The sequence below is a fragment of the Leptinotarsa decemlineata genome, unplaced genomic scaffold, assembly GCF_025532065.1.
Source record: "Leptinotarsa decemlineata unplaced genomic scaffold, Ldec_3_MD MMD2_tig00001393_RagTag_RagTag, whole genome shotgun sequence".
Classification (NCBI taxonomy): Eukaryota; Metazoa; Arthropoda; class Insecta; order Coleoptera; family Chrysomelidae; genus Leptinotarsa; species Leptinotarsa decemlineata.
The window spans coordinates 4011577-4028918 of record NW_027412562.1 but is presented as its reverse complement, the minus strand read 5'-3'; the positions used below and the strand labels follow the sequence as shown (position 1 = coordinate 4028918).

The 17342-nt window shown below is 34.5% G+C and overlaps 1 protein-coding gene across 4 annotated transcripts in view; it reads right to left on the bottom strand.

The window, feature by feature from the left end:
* Positions 1 to 6245: 6245 nt before the first annotated feature.
* Positions 6246 to 17342, bottom strand: part of tay (tay bridge kinase) — a 237708-nt gene continuing 226611 nt past the window's right edge. The window contains exons 9-16 of one of the 4 annotated variants that reach the window (XM_074175827.1): positions 17059 to 17252; positions 16152 to 16196; positions 15799 to 15966; positions 13919 to 13957; positions 13470 to 13746; positions 8416 to 8819; positions 7653 to 7903; positions 6246 to 6838 (exon numbers count right to left, since the gene is read on the bottom strand). In XM_074175827.1, the coding sequence (XP_074031928.1) occupies positions 6451 to 6838; positions 7653 to 7903; positions 8416 to 8819; positions 13470 to 13746; positions 13919 to 13957; positions 15799 to 15966; positions 16152 to 16196; positions 17059 to 17252 (1766 nt within the window). In that variant the 3' untranslated portion in view covers positions 6246 to 6450. The remainder of the gene's footprint in view (positions 6839 to 7652; positions 7904 to 8415; positions 8820 to 13469; positions 13747 to 13918; positions 13958 to 15798; positions 15967 to 16151; positions 16197 to 17058; positions 17253 to 17342) is intronic. The other 3 variants (XM_074175828.1, XM_074175829.1, XM_074175830.1) reach the window with 3 other exon arrangements.

Below are 17342 nucleotides of genomic sequence, written 5' to 3'. Positions count from 1 at the left end.
CAGTGATTTATCTACATGTTTCAATTTATTTAAAAAAAGCACTTATCTACAGGCGTTTTCGACATACTTTGTTACAAGCCTACATTGTCACAAATGGGAAGAAAATCCACAACCCCGATATGAACCAAGGCATGAAATAGCTCTGGAACTCTGCTAGTGCTGTGGTTCATATTCAAAAATAAGGATACAAAACAATAAATAAACACAAACAATCATACGTTAATTAAAACTTACAATTAAAAGTATAAATAAAAGTCAGCTATGTAAAAAAGATGATTAGTCATCAGTCTTAAATAAATTACCTATTAAGATAAGTATGTACAAAAATAAATTAGAATAAAATGAAAGGGAACATGACAAAAACAGCATTTTACAAAATTTCAAGTATTTTTACACGTCCATAAGCTTTTCAATATTTACAATAACTTTCAAGCAACTTCGATACTTTCTACATGAACAAAAAAGACGAATGTATCATGACAAAATTCAATGAACAACCACTGCATCGTCACCGACTGGATTCTCAATTTGAACCGGCAAATCACACTAATTAAAGCTTAATCAGTTAGTCGATTTCTGAATTATATACAGTTGTGCAATTGATCAAAAATATATATATGTATGGGAAACATTTACATTTAACTACAATAATTTGTACACATCCATCTAGTTAACAAATTTTAAATATGCAGTGGGTGCCAAAGTCCAATGACTATATTTATATAATTGGATAATCACAGGTCATATTCTCGAAGTTCCTATTCCTATCACAAAAAAACTGAAACATGTTTACGTTATGTAGTTACTGAAACAAAATTTTTCAATTCCCTCAAGACACTATTTACGTATTTTTAAGGTGGGTGTGGTAAAAACAACAATAGTAGTAACAATTAAACTCAATAGCAGTGTGCAGCTGAAAAATTACTACTTTCAACCAGCAAGTTGATTAAATTTAACTGATCCATGTACTCGCTTCTAGTCTAAGAGCTTGTGAATGCCAGACCCCTCCTTTTTATAAAAGCTCAAAGAGTATCTTACCCCATTAAAAAAGGTCAGAATGATGGGCTAATATTGGCTGATGGGCTGATATTAGCCCTTGTTCCCAGTTGTGTAGGCAGAATGAGCCGAGACTTTCAACTTGCAAATAAAGAAGGTATGGCATTCACGTGCTCTAGCTCTAATCATTTTTCTTTCTGATCAATATGTTCTAATTGAGAAAACATTTAGTTTCATGAATATACGAGGATTTCGTTGGACCAATAGAAAGTATTGTGTTTACCTGCAAACAAATTTTTTGATAATGGCCAGTTCTATTTTAGATTGCAATTTAATATATCTTCAAGTATTTTTCAAAAGTAGGAGGTTATACACAAACAAGAGCTCAAGATCAAATTAAACAAACATTACTTAGAGAAAAACACATAACTCAATTATCGGCAAAGTAACATTAGGATAAAAGTCTGCGAGCTGATAACACATTCCTTTAGTTTTCTTCACCGTTATCTTGAAAGACAATCGAACTCCTCCAAAAAGACTTCAATTAAATTAAAAAAAAATCTGATGAAGTGTTTCACAAATGTTACACTTAGAGTAATCATACCTCAATCACAATTAGACATATCTGTCTGTCATTCTAAGTATAAGAGTTTAGTATGTGAAAGACTAGGTTTACGGCATCTTAAAGGAGCATTTCTAACAACTGACATTAATAAAACCAATATTGACACTTTTGATGAAACTTGCTTTAAAGGGGATACCTTGAGTAAATGTTTTCTTGGTCAATAAAAAGCAAAAAAGCCCAATTCATTACCTGACGGTAGAAAAAATACTATAAATCAAAGCTGGAACGCTTTGTTATTATAAACTCATTATTGACTACCATCATTGTCAACTCTGAAGTAACTGCTAATTCAATACTATAACAGCTGTCAGGGCATTGACCTTATTTTTCATATAAAATGTAAACTTTTCAGGTAATACTTCTCGGCAGGTATACTTTCTTTCTGTATCCACCTAGAGTACCATTTTATTTCTTAGTTTGTATTAATTCTATTTATTTTTCATGAATAAGCCCTTTCAATAAATCATCATTCACCCACGGTTGGGAATTTTTATGTCACTAAGTTGTTACACTGCTTACAGTGGGTATTTACAGGACACAGCAAATCTTCTTTCATCAAGTTAACTCTCTTTTCAAAAGGTTTAGCGATATTGAACCTGTTTGATATCATTGGATGAAAATGGTGTTTTCACAAGTGTTAATATTGGTTTTAGTAGCATCAGTTGTTAGAAACTTAGTGACATAAAAATTCCCTGAGCAAGCTCATCCCCCTAGGAATATATCGGTTGGATTGTATCGCTGTGCCTGTAGAACAAAAATAATGAGCTCGTCTCAACCGAGGAATTGTCGTACCTCAACCAACAGTTGTAGCCGATGTGGAAAGCATCGATTATGTAGTGACCCGTGTTCGCCTCTTTACCGGCCAATAGCTTGAGCTGCTCTTCTTCTAGAGAATGTGTTTTCATCAAAACCAGGTTCAAATCAATTTTCAAGTCGAATCCAAACCACAAAACCTTGATAATCCTCTTGCAACCATCGTGGTGTAATATAAAAACTTCAGATGCAGTATGACGATAACGGGAGATTTGCAGAGTATTAATTGCTTCCACGCTTCAACCTGCCCTTTATTTTTTAACGATATCATCCCTTCTAATCTGTTTTTGGAGACGAATACCTCACATGCTTCCCTGACAGTTTCAACTTTCTCAATGTTGAGAGGCAGCGTGAGAAAAGGTTGGATATTCTCAGTAATGTGCACGATGTATATTCAACTTTAATTGCTCCTCAAAGATGTTGCTTATCGGTGTATTGGCAAAGTTGGTCCTTCTATTTAAATATCCATAAATTTTTTATCCCAAAACCTTCCACTCATCACTTGAATCATTGCCCGTAGCAGAGTCAACAATATAACATTTAAACAAATCCATCAACTCCAACATTTCATCATTGAGATTGTTAAAAGAAAACCTAGAAACTGTTCCGCATTTTGCTATCTACCCTCTATCCAGTCTGTCTGCTTGCTATGCAACATTTTACGGGGCCAAGGGAAAAAACGTTTATGTCCATTATTTGTCGGATTTGAGTCAATGAAGGCATTAAACCCACTTCAGACTAAACTTTAGATCGCATATTCGTTTCAGGGGAGGAAACGTTTAGATCACCTAAATAATTGTGATTGAAGTTTTCATGTCCATGGGAAGAAACGTTTAGGTCCGGGAGTGCCTGGGAAAGAAACCTCAATGTCCTCGATGCAAGTTTTCTTTCTAAATGGTATACAGAGTTGACACAATGATTTGCGTAATATGTTAATAAATAGCATAGTAAAGCCGTCACATTTCATCATAGTAAACTGTGGAGAAGATGTACAGTTTCAAACATGGATACAGTACCTGTCCAGAATTTACAGAGAAACATGCCCCATGGGAACGAAAACTATCTAGAGTGGTCAAAATTGTCAAAGACCAACCGAAGTTCATATTGCACAAGAGCTCATATTTCGGTGCGTTCATCAAGTCTTCGATCCAAGAAAACGTAAAAAAAACTAAGAAAAAGAAAAGCGAAGACGTTGAGTCCTTTGTATTTTGGCCCAATTGCAATTAAGTTGGGTAAATACAGAGATATGCAACACCTAAAGCAGTTTTTACGAAAGGCAGATTCAAGAATTTTCTATTCCAACTTACAAGCAGGCATAGATGATCCGGATGGGAATGAGGATGAATAATGGATGACCCGCCAATAGACGCTGATGAACCAAACTACAAAGGAAGATACGTTGACGTCCAGATGATTTCTAGAAATTCACTTTTAATAAACATTATTTCGTAAGAATTTCTATTTTTCTCATAAAACTCTAAGCAATAAATAGTTTTTTAACATTGTTTTTATTTTTAACAAATTTTACAACCCAAATTTTACTATAGTTTTTGGATGTTGAACTTTATTTCTCTGTTTTCGCAAAATACATTCAAATGGACACACGAACATTTTTTTCTCCTGGACCCGTCTATTTTTAAATCTACATCGGACCAAAACGACTAAGGAAACATTTACTCAAGATCCCCACTTCATAGCAGCTATCATCTTCACTGCATAGTAACTTGTGTAACACTTCTTTTGGTCAATAAGAAAGTCATTTCTAAAACACGGACTGAATTTTTTTTCATTTTTGTGGAACTGAAAGTTATATTAAGTGAAACTGTCTGTTATTCTATTCATAATTTATATGAAAATAATTCAATTCAGAATACATAGTAAATTAACGAAGATGTTTTTGAAAGCACAAAACAAATTTTGTTGTAGTAATAATATACAACTTAAACGGAAGCTTGCTTTGTCTGACTGAACAAATATAATTGTATAGTTCAACCAAAAACTGAAGTTTGTAAAAAAAAACTAAGAAATGCGTATCTTCAACTCCTAGTTTATAATTTTTCACTCTGAGGCTTGTGGTGATTAGGTTGGGAATCTTATGAATAGTAATCAACCATGTGATATTGTGCAAAGTTGAATTCTTTTATGTAATCAAATTTACTGGGTTGAGAAGAGTATTTCAGATTTTCAATGTCTTTAAAATCAAACAAGTATAATTCTTGTCAAAAAGTATGATGTCTGAGTAATCGAGTATTTTTTTCAATAATTGACAGTTCAATTTGCCCATCATAATATATAAGAATCAACAGTTTCATGTCTCAATTATGGTTGATCAATGAATTATACAACGGTTTGAACTGCCGATTGTAAAAAATATATGGAATTGAAAAGTAAAAAAAATATAGTTTGGAAAAGTGGCACTGAAGTTATAAAAAAAATAAACATAAATTCACTTAAATTGCAGAAAGATTCATCATTTTAAAACTGTTCAGACATGCAGATGACATTTCACTTGAAACAACCAAACTACCACCTCTAGGAAAAATGGTTTTCTGTTGAGTTACTTTCAAAGTAATTCACTACAAATATATTTCTTAACAAATGATAGAAAATGTGCCGGACAAACCATGAAGACTTTCAGTAATTTGGAATTGATATATTTATTCAAAGTAATTGATTTCAAGTAGTTCATTTTGTGAATATTTTTTGTAGAAAGTTTGAATTTTCTCTTTCACTCATAGAAATCAGTTAATTGATTTTTTTTCTTGAAAGAAGACCAAAAACACTTCAATCACCCAGATACTTTGTTGATTACAATAAAATAAAATACAAACTAGGTCTGAATTATTTGAAAAATCAGGTGTTGGAATGAATATTTTGAAAATCCTGTACTTTTTATCAAATAAACTCTCAGGATATGTACTGTTGTGTATATTGTATGATATGTGAAATGTTTTCTAAAACTTGTGAAAAAAACTCAATGTTCGGTAAAGCAAGCTCGATATTCAACAATCTCAAGTAATGACCTAAATGTGTTCAGTTTTTCAAATTCAAACCGATGACCTGAATATACTCACAAATGAGTCTGCAAAAATCACCAACAGAGCGAGATTTTACAAACAAATTCATGATTGGACCCCCTCAGTGGTAGTCTTGTTACAATCTTCTGTTCAAGTAATTTAATGCTAAAGGGAAAGTGACGGCCTGTTCGCTATATATATGTGATATACGGATAAACCTACACACACGCACATATATATAAATCGATTGCAAAAATATGTTGGGGGAACCTCTAAGCCCCTTTTGATTATGCTACATGAGATCATACAAATCAAAGTTTCAATGTGGTCGTACAAAGTAAATTCAGAATACTTCACTATTTGACAAATGAAAAATATCGATTGGAGATTCAAGCGAGTTATATTGAGCATTTATTTTTTGTTGCCAAAAAAAATGAACTATACAAAATTACTGTGCAACTCCATTTCCAAATGTTTAGTAGTTTTTCAATATTTTGAACAATGCTGGGTTGATGGTGAGTCTATAGGAATGTTATAAATATATTTTTCTATGACTATTGAACAAAGCATCAGAATTCGAAAAAGGGAACACTGGTGGTTTCTGAAACATCAGATCTTCATTGAAAATTCATATTTTTGTTTTTTGAAGTATATAGGCAAAATTTATAATGAGAAGACAAGCTAGATAAATCCCCATCCAGTTCCTATACAAATGCAGTAATATTTCTAGTCAAAACCAACTTTGTCTTTCCACACCAAGACTCTCCTTCAGTCCCAATATTCTCATATGTCTATAAAAAGGGGACTGGCATTACAAAAACCATTTAAACCTTTCAACAAGAACCTGCATCAACCCATATAACTCCTTTGAATCTCCCGAACAGAAAAAAAAAAACAACAAAAAACCTTCCGCTTCTTCTCTCTTCACTACTTCATTTCCTTCTTCTCTCTTCACTCCTTCATTTCGACTTTAATCTTCGCTTCATTCATCTGCCTGTGCTATCGAGGTTCTTCTTTCTTGTGTAGATCTGTGGGTGGGGTGATGCTCATCTTGAGGTGTGTCGGTGGAGGTCCCGGCCCAGGCCCCGTTCTGAATTGCATAAGGGCCGGATCTTTGGGCCTCAGCTGGGCCTGGTGGTGCTGCGCATTGTATGCATTGAAGAAGTTCGCTCTTTCCTCCTGCGCCCTCATAGCGTCGACGAGAGGGTTGTAACTGTATCTGTAGAAGGGATCCGCCTGCGGGGGCGCCCCCCAGTGGGTGGCAGGAGCGTGGTGGTAAGGGTGGGGAGGAAGGGCGTGCTGCAGCATTCTGGTACGGTCCAGCATCGACGGGTGGCCGGTAGGGGGCGGTGGCAACGTTCCAGGATGACGTAGGTATGGATGATACCTGGAAAAGGATTTGGATAAGAGATTTCAACCAATGACATTAATTGCAACTAGTTCCAATGCCCGTATTCCAATATTTATCTATTCATTTATTTATCATTAATGAAATAAAAAATAAAATAAAATTTTTATTTCAATTTTATGAATTATGAAGAATTAAAGAAGTAGTAAATTGATTCCATTTATACAAGAACATGGGAAAATGTGAACAGTACTATCAAATACTTACATTAGAGAATGTTTGAACATATAACCACAAATATAAAAGTATTATTCAAATTGCAAATTACTTTCCGAGAAGATTTTCAAGAAGATGATATTTTGTTTCTTAACATCTGTTATTTGGGAGAATTACGACTTTCAAGGCGTACTTTCTTCCATAATCTAAATGTCAATGGAACAACTGACACTGACAATCTTGGTGCTTTGGGAAACCCAAAAAGTATAACAATATAACAAAAAGTATAACAATATAACTTCGCAAAAGCTGTTGAATAAAACATGTTCTTTAGCCTGCTGTAGTGACATGTATAAATAGCAATGTAAGTTGAAAACCAAGTAATTTAATTTTCTGAACTAATGAAAGTACCAGTAACTATGAATTTCTGTTCCTTTAAAAAATTTCTGCGTGAATATGGAACTCAAAAGGCAAGGTGCTTTTGATGACTTTTCCTTGCTCTCTTTTATTTAATTACTGAATTAGTATATTCAATTCTCCCGACTTATATACAGGGTGTGGTCAATAAGAAGTTAGAGTTTTCAGGTGTCACATCTGAGATATCATTTCTATAAAACAAGAAATAAACGTTTCGTACCTTGCATCCGAACGCGACATAATATCCTCTTCTTTCACTCGTGGCTCCTCTTTCACTCTTATTTCAGACAAATCGCCATTTCTCAAAGGCGACCTGTCTCTGATTATCGTAGGCTGTAGCTTGGCCGTTTCAGCCATCCTTTGCTCTTGCAGCAACCTCTCTCTTTCACGTTCTCTCTGCCTCTCTAGTTCTCGTCTCTCCATTTCCCTCTTTTCGCGTTCTTTTCTCTCTCGCTCACGCTGCTCCTGCTGCTGCTCAAAAAAATCTTTTATAAAGGACCAAGTAAAAAAATGTACAGTACGGTCAATGGATCCTTACACATGAGTGATCAATTTGTGCATCTGAAATAAGTCGACAAACTAATGAAAAGGAAACAACATAGCTACTGCCCTAAGCAACCTAAGCTTTTAATGAAGAATTGGATGCCTGTCATTCTGGAAATAAAGGGAGAGCAACAATGTTTTATTCCAAATTCATAATCTAAGAGTGCAGCTATCCATAATTTTACCCAAAATTGAACGTCACCAGTAGACTTATTACCAATTGCTGGCAAATGATAATTATAAGCCTTTGTCTACAACATGTTATGTAACTTCATTCAAACAAGAGATCTCTTTGATCAAAAGTAAACATAAACAGTTTTTTTGCGTTCCTCATGTAAAGAAGAAAACAAGAAGACTTATAAAAGTATATGTTACTTCACATCAGATATTGATCACGAAAGTGTAAAGATTCATTGCCCCTTGTGAAAAATCAATCAAACCTGTTGTTCTATCCTCCTCTGCTTCTCTTCCCTCTCACGTCTTTCCCTCTCTTCCCTCTCTCGCCTGAGCCTCTCTCTTTCTCTTTCCTCGCGTTCTCTAGCTTCTCTTTCTCTCTGTTCCAGTATAGGGTCCGGTTTTATAGCCCATGGGGCTGGCCCTGGTTGCGTCAAACCAGGCAAAGTGGGTGGCAGGGGATTCACAGTCGGAGGGAAGTTGGGTATGGTCCTTTGAAGGGATCGCCAAGGATCGTGGTGGAGTGGTCCCAATCCCAGGTGGCTCTCTCTGGCGGCCGCGGCCGCGAAGGGGGACATGGAGAAGGGGGAAGTACCTGATGCACCCAAGTGACTCCCTCCGTATCTTGTGAAAGGGGACATGGCCGAGTTGGCAGTGAAAGGAGATTTACCTGTAAGAATAACAATGGCAGGATTAGTACCAGTAACAGGAAAAATGATATGAAAGATACATATACGTAGTCTGTTCAAAAAATGAGGTGAATTTATATTTTTCTCAAAAAATTTGATGTGAAAGCCAGATATTGTTTTTCTACAATATCGGACGTTTTCTTCGTATGTACGTAGCCCACGAAATATAATAATAATAATAATGTCAATTGAAATTCATTGAACAAAATTACAATTTTGCTCAACTGGGTATCGACTGAAGTCCTTTCGCCTGTGTAACAAAATTGCTTTGAAATAACATAGCTTTTTTTACAATATCAAAAAAAAATATTATATAGATATAAAAATGAACAAACAAAAAAATTTCATTGATAAAGTTGTGTTAATTTTTCTAACAGTGTTTCTGTTGGGTATCGTTGTCATACTCTTCCATGGGGGTTTCTTGTCACAGCATACATCGTTGTCTTTTCTAGCAAACTTCTGAGTAAGTGACGGTAGTCTTTCCTCAATGGAGATAATAGGTTCGTTCCAACCTTGAGTCACAAACAGATTTCCAACTGTTTGTAAATCGTTGTCAACGCGCATGTCTGGTAAATATTGGTTTCTGATTAATTTGAAATTTCTGATTGGAACAGCTGATAGTTCAACTGAAGTTTGGCATGGAATTTCAACATAACCTTTAAAAATAATTTGGGAAAGAAAGTTTTTGGCTTTCTACTACTCCATCTTGATACAAAAAAAGAGGATGAGGGAATCTTCCAAAGAAAGGAAGGAAGTAATCAATTTGAAAATAAATAACTCTATACATGGAGGTGTAGATCATGCAAAGAAGTAACTTTCAGACACAAACTGAAAGAATGTCCTCCTGAAACAGCTACTTTCATATAAACATTGAATTACACGAAAGAAAAAAAATCTTTCGAAACAAGTACTTCTATATGAACACTGAATTATACAGAAGATACTTTTCTCTACTCAGTTTGTATTTCAAACATTCCACAACGAATGTCACTCATAAAATTATAACCCCTTCAATTCTTTAAAAATAAATCAAATCAAGTGTACTTCTGGAGAGTAAAAGAAGGTTGCAGTATTTTATATCTCTATTCTATTTACTAATCAACATGGAACTGGGAGGTCACCGCAATAATTAATTTGTGTAATTAAAGATGTTCATATTTTAGGTTCACTTAAAGAATTCTTAATTTTTCCTGCGCCAGCAAATACATAATTTATTTTATAACAACTTTTGCAGGTTATGTTGTTGTTTGTAAGTTGCATGAACATAAAACAGAAACAGTAATACGGAATACGCATGCGTCAGATTGATGGTTAGAAGATAATCCTCAAACCATTCTGATAGATTTCGAACTGGTTTGAATCTTGGATGGAACAGAAAACTGATAGTTTACTAATGGTTGGAAACTCACGTTAGAACGCAATCACAATACTGCGCAGAATCCTGACTGTCAGAAACTGTTTCTGACGCTGGTTGGAACGAACCTAATACCAGTGAGTTGGTACAGCAGAGGGTTTGGAGGGTTGTGTTTGGGGTTATTGGGATGCCTTAATCTTGTCATTTTCCTTATAGCCGTTGTTTCAGATACTTTGTTTGATATTGAGAAACAGTGGGTGCGAGTATTCAATAAGTAGACGACAGATTAGTTTATATATTCGGCTTGCTGTTGAGATGTTTGCACCTGCTCCCGGGTTTGTCAAACTTGTGAAATGTGCAGCTCTTGCAATCACTTTTTTTTTGTTATTGACGTGGCTGTTGAAATTCAGTCTGATATCAGGCATAACAACCTAGGTAATTAACTGTCGATTTTGCATGTAAGATATGTTGGGAAACGTTGATTGTTGGAAAAGTTGCGGAATTCCAATGATTAAAAATGATGAATTGGGACTTGGATGGGTTTGGCTGGAGCCTTCTTTTATTGAACCAGTTATTTGTTATTATTGCAAGATGTTCCAAATTGTTGATAACTTTGTCTAGCGTTTGATTGTGTGCAATTAGGGCGGTGTCATCTGCATACTGGAGAATATATGCTTCATGCCTGAAGTGGTTGATATTTCCTTGTTGGTGATGATAAATACCAGATCTGTATAAATTATATAACAATGGTGAGAGCGGTGAACTCTGTGGAAATTCGTCTGAAACACTACTCAGTATTTTAATGCTCAGTTTCCTGTCAATTAGCAGATTCTTTATTGTATGTACTAGATAGTTAGGATAACCCAGTTGATGCAGTTTGAATAAAAGACCCTTGTGCTAGATGATATCGAATGCTTTGTTCATATCCAGAAAGATTGCTGCCGTTTTGTTGTTGTTGAGCTTGGTTGTTTCAAATATAATATAAGATATAATTTAATAAAATTCTAAAGCCCAGAAAATTTTGTTCATTAGATATTATTCATTCTTAAGGGTCTTCATCCCTGAAAAAAAAGGAGTCAGAAACGATTTTTCTTATTCTGATTGAGGAAAGATTGTATGAGTGTATAAAGGAAAAATAATAAAAAAAATATTTTTCGAATATTAGATGAATAAAAAGTATTCTCTCTCTCATTTTTGGGCATTTTTCTTCAATTCCACCATCAAAACTAACGAATATTTTGGTGTTATTCCATTTCGGTATTGAAGCCTATCATTTTCTCAGTTGAACGACTTTCTCATTTTTCTTTTTAATGTTTCCTTTAGTTTGTTATTAATTTAATAAGAATGTGTTATTTATACGAATTTGATTTCCTTGCATTATGCCTTTCGAAATGGGAAATATCAAATTTTATCAAAGTCAACTAATAAAGTTTTGCTTCAGCCGTCGACTAGTGAAAACTAATTATTACTTTTGAATCTGGAGTCAGAATAGTAGATGAATTTCTTTTAAATGACACGCCCGTCAGGTAGTTCCTCCCACACGTCTGGTGAGGGAGAGAGAGAGTATCATAGAGCCATTGTAAAATGTAACACAGGGTCGGATTGGGAATAGGAAAAGATAAAAGTTATTCTGACCGAACGAAAGATTGAAATATTAAAATTTCTACAATAACCAGATAGTTTTCAACTTACCTATCTGTATGTTTGCGTGTGTACACGTTTGTATCAAATCTTGCAAGTCTAATATCTTCCGATTGGCTTGAAATTTTACAGGTATTCATTACTAGGGACAACACTTCATGATATTTTCATATTAAGAAATACTAAGATGGAGGCTCTAGAATGTTAGACGAATTTCGTTATTTTTGATTTGATTACAATCAAAATTGGTAGCAAAAACACTGTTGGATTCCATTTATTTTCAACAGTTGTATACACATCAGCGGAATTGAATTATTTACGATTGGTATTGACTTATATTGTCTAATCCTTTATATGGAATCAGACATATTATTTAAACTGTGGACATTTCCTGCAAAATATTCTATTTCAAAAATATATCTGGCAGTATGAATTAATTTTGAGGAAAAATATGAGTAATTTACCCCGGAGAGCCCTAGATGAATTATTTTTGAGGATCCGACTATGAATCATAAAATCTTTCCGTCATTTCGAACTAATGCTGAAAATTGATATTGTGAAAGGACCCTTACTTGAAAGACAAAATCTGATACATGATTTCTCAATTTTTTATTTTCTGAACACCCTGCTTATGTTTTCGAAAAAATAAATTTTGAACAGAACACGACTATAAATCACAAAATAACCCATAGCCATCTTTATGCTGCTATTTTGAATTCTTGAAATTTGATGAAAAACTCATTATCTTCAACCTCAAAATACCAGTGTTATATATAATTTGACAATTAATAACAAAACTTGTTTGCCATCTCGAATTTCTGAATTCCAAAAGAAAAATAACTATCTTCAAACCTTAAAGCCAGTCTTCCATAGAGCCCGACCAGATATCACAAAACTAGTCCACCCTCTTGAATTTCCGAAATTCAATAGAAAAAAATCACGCCTAGAGACTACAAAATACCAATTTCAAATGGAATCGGTCCATAATCACAATATTCGTCAGACATCTTGAAGCCGCCATCTTGAATTCATTAATTTTAACTGAAGATTCGGATTCGGACCATAATCACATGTCTCGTTCGATATCTCAGAACCGTCATCTTGAATTCGTTAAGTTTGACAAAAGATTCATAATCTCTGACCCTGAAAACTTCCTTATAGCAAGTCAATCACTCTCCTAATCACAAATCTCGTCCGCATCTTGAATTTATCAATTTTGATAAAAGATTCATAATTTTCAAATAATCTGCAATTTTCGTGCAAACCTTGAGATCAACACGAAAACGAACATGTTTTTATCTAAAATGTAATTTGGAAGAACGAACACGTCGGCGAATTAAGTTCGGCCCTGGAATGCCCCGGCCTGGTCAAGTTAGAATTAGGGAGGAGTTTGTATTTATTTCATCGGGCGAAATCGCACTGCCATCTGGCGGTATACGTTTTCGTAACTAAAGGCTAAAGACACTTAACTAGAAAAATTGATAGTTTATGAAAATTATGTACTTTTTTACCAAATTGTATCAGTAATCTAAAAAAAAACTGGAAAAAAAGGTAATATTCTTGTGCATTGATTCATGTTATTGATTACTGACAAAAGCTGTCAGTATTGCCAAAAACTGTACTATAAATATCTTACCTAAATGCCCTGGAGGAGCACTAAACAGCGAACCCGGATGATGCGGCTGATCGTAACCAGGGGGTCGATGACCAGACAGGGACAAAGGGAATGGTGACAGATCGTGAGGAGGCCTCTGAGAGTGTACGCTTGGCGAAAATAAATGCGTAGGCGGCCTGAGCAAGTCTCCAGGCGGCTTGGCTGTCGTTATGCTGCCCTTGGCTTCTCCGCTCTTCTGCTGGTGATGGTAGATCTCCCATGCAACTCTCACGTGCATCGCATTCCATTTGCCGGATTTCTAGAAAAGAAACAGTAGATTCTATCAATGTCCAAATGAAATTATCTGAGGTCTTCGAATATTAGTGAACCGACGTCTTATATAAGTATGGAAAGTGAGATTAGAAAGCGATAGGTTGGCGAACGTTCAGCCAGGAGGCACTAAAAATTAAGACTGGGCATTTTATACGTACCATCAGTTTTGGCTTCGTTGGATCTGGGGGATTCACCGACTGTGGACAAAGAAAAGCGTTAGGGGTTGCGTTGCACATGCTACGAGCTATAGCTTACTGGGGCGCCAATGAAGTTTACATGCCACAAGCAAGTTATTTACGAATAAAATATGTCAACTCATGTAACATCCAAAATTAACTGTGTGCGGATTGGATTTTTCAACAGATCATTTGGACGGTCTCGAAATGCAAATGTTTAAGTTTCACATATATATTTTTTTCGCTAATGATGTTATTAATAATTTCATACAATACTTTTCAATGACTGTCAGTCAGGCTTCAGAAAAAAACATTCGTGTGAGGCTGCCTTACAGTTCATAATAACAAATTGGGATAAAAAAAATTGATAAAGATAATTACGTTGTTTGTACATTCTTGGATTTAAAGAGGGCATTCGAAACAAAAGACAGAGATATATTAATATAAAAGCTCAAATATTATGGTATTGGTGATGTAGTTTTGAAGTGGATGAAAAGTTACCTCAGTTCGGGAAGTCAAATAACAAAAATTAAAAGGTGCTACTCACAAGAGTAAGTAAATGATTTGGGAGTTCCACAAGGTAGTGTATTAGGACCTTTACTATGATACTAAACGATATCAATTACGTAGATGGTGATCATGTGATTAACTTATTTGCAGATGATACATTAATATATACCTGCGATAAAACCTTGCAAGTCGCTATTGAAAAGATGAATAATTCATTGAAAAATATTGATTTGTACCTTGGAATAAATAAACTGAAACTTAATATCACTAAAACTAAGGCGATGATCATTACAAAAAAGTATAAACAAAATAAAATTGGGAGAAACACAGTAAAAATTAAAATTAACGAAACTGATGTAGAAATAGTGAGTAAAATCAAGTATCTAGGGTTCATTGTAGATAATATAATTTCATTGAATGCTGACTATGTAATAAGCAAAATATCAAAGAAACTGTATTTTTTTTCTAGAGTGGCATCTGTATTATCAATGTATGCCAAAATAACGTGCTATAATTGCAGAATAAAACCTCATTATGATTTTTGCGGGACTCTCTTATATCTCTTGAATCATAACAAATTAAACCAATTACAAAAATTACAAAATCGTGGAATGCGAATATTACTCTGCAATAGAATGACACCTATACATAATACTACCATCTTTTCAAGAACTTCGACAACTTTCTCATCAGTAGAACCTTCACTAATAAGGAACAGGCGAAAACGGCCATCCTTGACTTCATCGTCGAATAAATTTTGTCTGCACTGATTCAAATGGCGCTTATTTCAATTAAATTGAATAAGTATTCACTGTGATCTAGCAGTTTGAAGTGGAGTCGTAAAAAACGATGAAAACTTTTGAAAAAAGCTAATATTTATCAACGGTGACCAGAAAGAATAAAAAATAAAATATCCGTAGGAAAATTTATAAACAAATCGAAATCTTTTTTTGGAGAAATAAACTCTTACTATCAAAGATTCAAACATTTTTTGTCACAAATTTTTTCGACAATATGACAAAAATATTGTTATGTTTTTATGTATATTTTTTAATTCTGTTGAAATCCTCAATATAAACAAATTTGTTTCTTGGGATGCATAAAGGAATAGTTCAAGTTGAACATAATATAATATTTTTATTCCACAATGAAGGTAATTTTTTTCGCATAATCAAAACTGCATCATATTCAATTATTTACGAAAGCACAAATCCTGTCTTAAAGTTTTTTGCTATTTTTGAAAAGACCTACACTGTGCATTTGAACCGACTTCTTGTATTCAATAGACATATTTTATTCGTAATAAAATGATGTGAGATGCATTAGTTTTGAAAATACCACAAGAAACTAACCTTAGGTTGGAACGTGGGCAAATGGTTAGGCGGTGCGAAAGGTGTGGGGCCTGTCGTCAACCCGGGATGCATAAGACCAGGAGCATAACCGGGGTAAGCACCAGGAAGCCCCATATTCTGTCTGTAGAAGGACGATTCCACACTACCCAGTTTCGGGATATCTTTAAACTGTAAAAAAACATGTACCTAACTATTGTATGAAGTTTTGATCACTTGCAAAATTGCTGGCAATCTGCACGCATACTGACTTTGATTTGAAGGAATATCCCTCAATATTTCATAAACAACACGAATATTTTGGAAGAAAAAGACTTGTACCATTACTGTCGAAAGAATAATTCACAAATACTTACACTACTTTGACTTCTTCTTGCTAGACGTTCCATTGGAGACATCGACTATCAGAAACAAAAAGAGAATTTTAAATCATGAAAACATTGCTAGCAATTTTACAGGGATTCATTTCTCTAGTAAATTTGCTCTCAAAAACAAGGTTAATGAAAATACCTCCACCAAAAAATGAAAATAAAAATCACAAACATTTCATAAAGAAAGTTTGCAAAAAAGCCATTTGTAGTATATAGTGGACAAGTTTCAAATTTGTTTCATTCATATAGCTCTAGAAAGTTTTGAATAAAAACCAAACCTGGTAATTTCATTAGTAACACTTTATATTTTAGAGTCAATTGAAAGTCATAAATTATAACTTTTCTCTTCATTAAAAAGGATAAAGTTGTAATAAAATAAGATAATGTATTCTGTCTCCAAGCATAATTTTTTCAACACGTTACTTAATTTGAAATAAATTATGCAGTGACAACAATAACATTCTTTAACAAATGGTGTGGTACAAGGTTCTCAAGGTCCATTTCATTGAAAACCTGAACAGGACATTATTATCAAACTGTCATTCGATTCGTAATGGCATCCGAAACACATCTGAAAAAAGTATGAGTAAAAAAAATGCTGTTTCAAATAGAATGTTACTTCGGCCATAATTTTCAGTTTTGGAGGCCAGATTTTCAATAATATGGACTTGATAAACATACTAAGAGGAGGGTATCTCTTTCACAAGAGCACCATCTATCGGTTGACAAGAAAACTCAAATCCAGTCATTGTAGATGAACAGTAACCACACTCTATTGCGAAGTCAACCGTTAACATCGACCGCTGACTGGAAAATCGCTTTCTCCTCAATGCAGCTTTCACTATAAACATAGGCAACTGCCACAAAATAATCCGATAACTTTCATACTCACCAATTGGGAAGGATATAGAGAAGAAGCTGCGGGAGGGGGAAGTAATGAAGTAGTATGTTGATGTACATGCGTGTGGTGATGCTGATGCTGATGCATTTCCGTTCTCAAGTACGGGGGTGGCGCTACTCCCATCGTACGATCCTGTGATGCTAAAAACCTGTTATCCAATTCCCTTCTGAGCATATCTGCTTGATCTGAAAATGAAAAGTGAGATAAGAATGAGAGAAATGAAGAATACTTTGAAATTTCACGAATGAAATCATTAGGTCAAGTTATTTTATAGC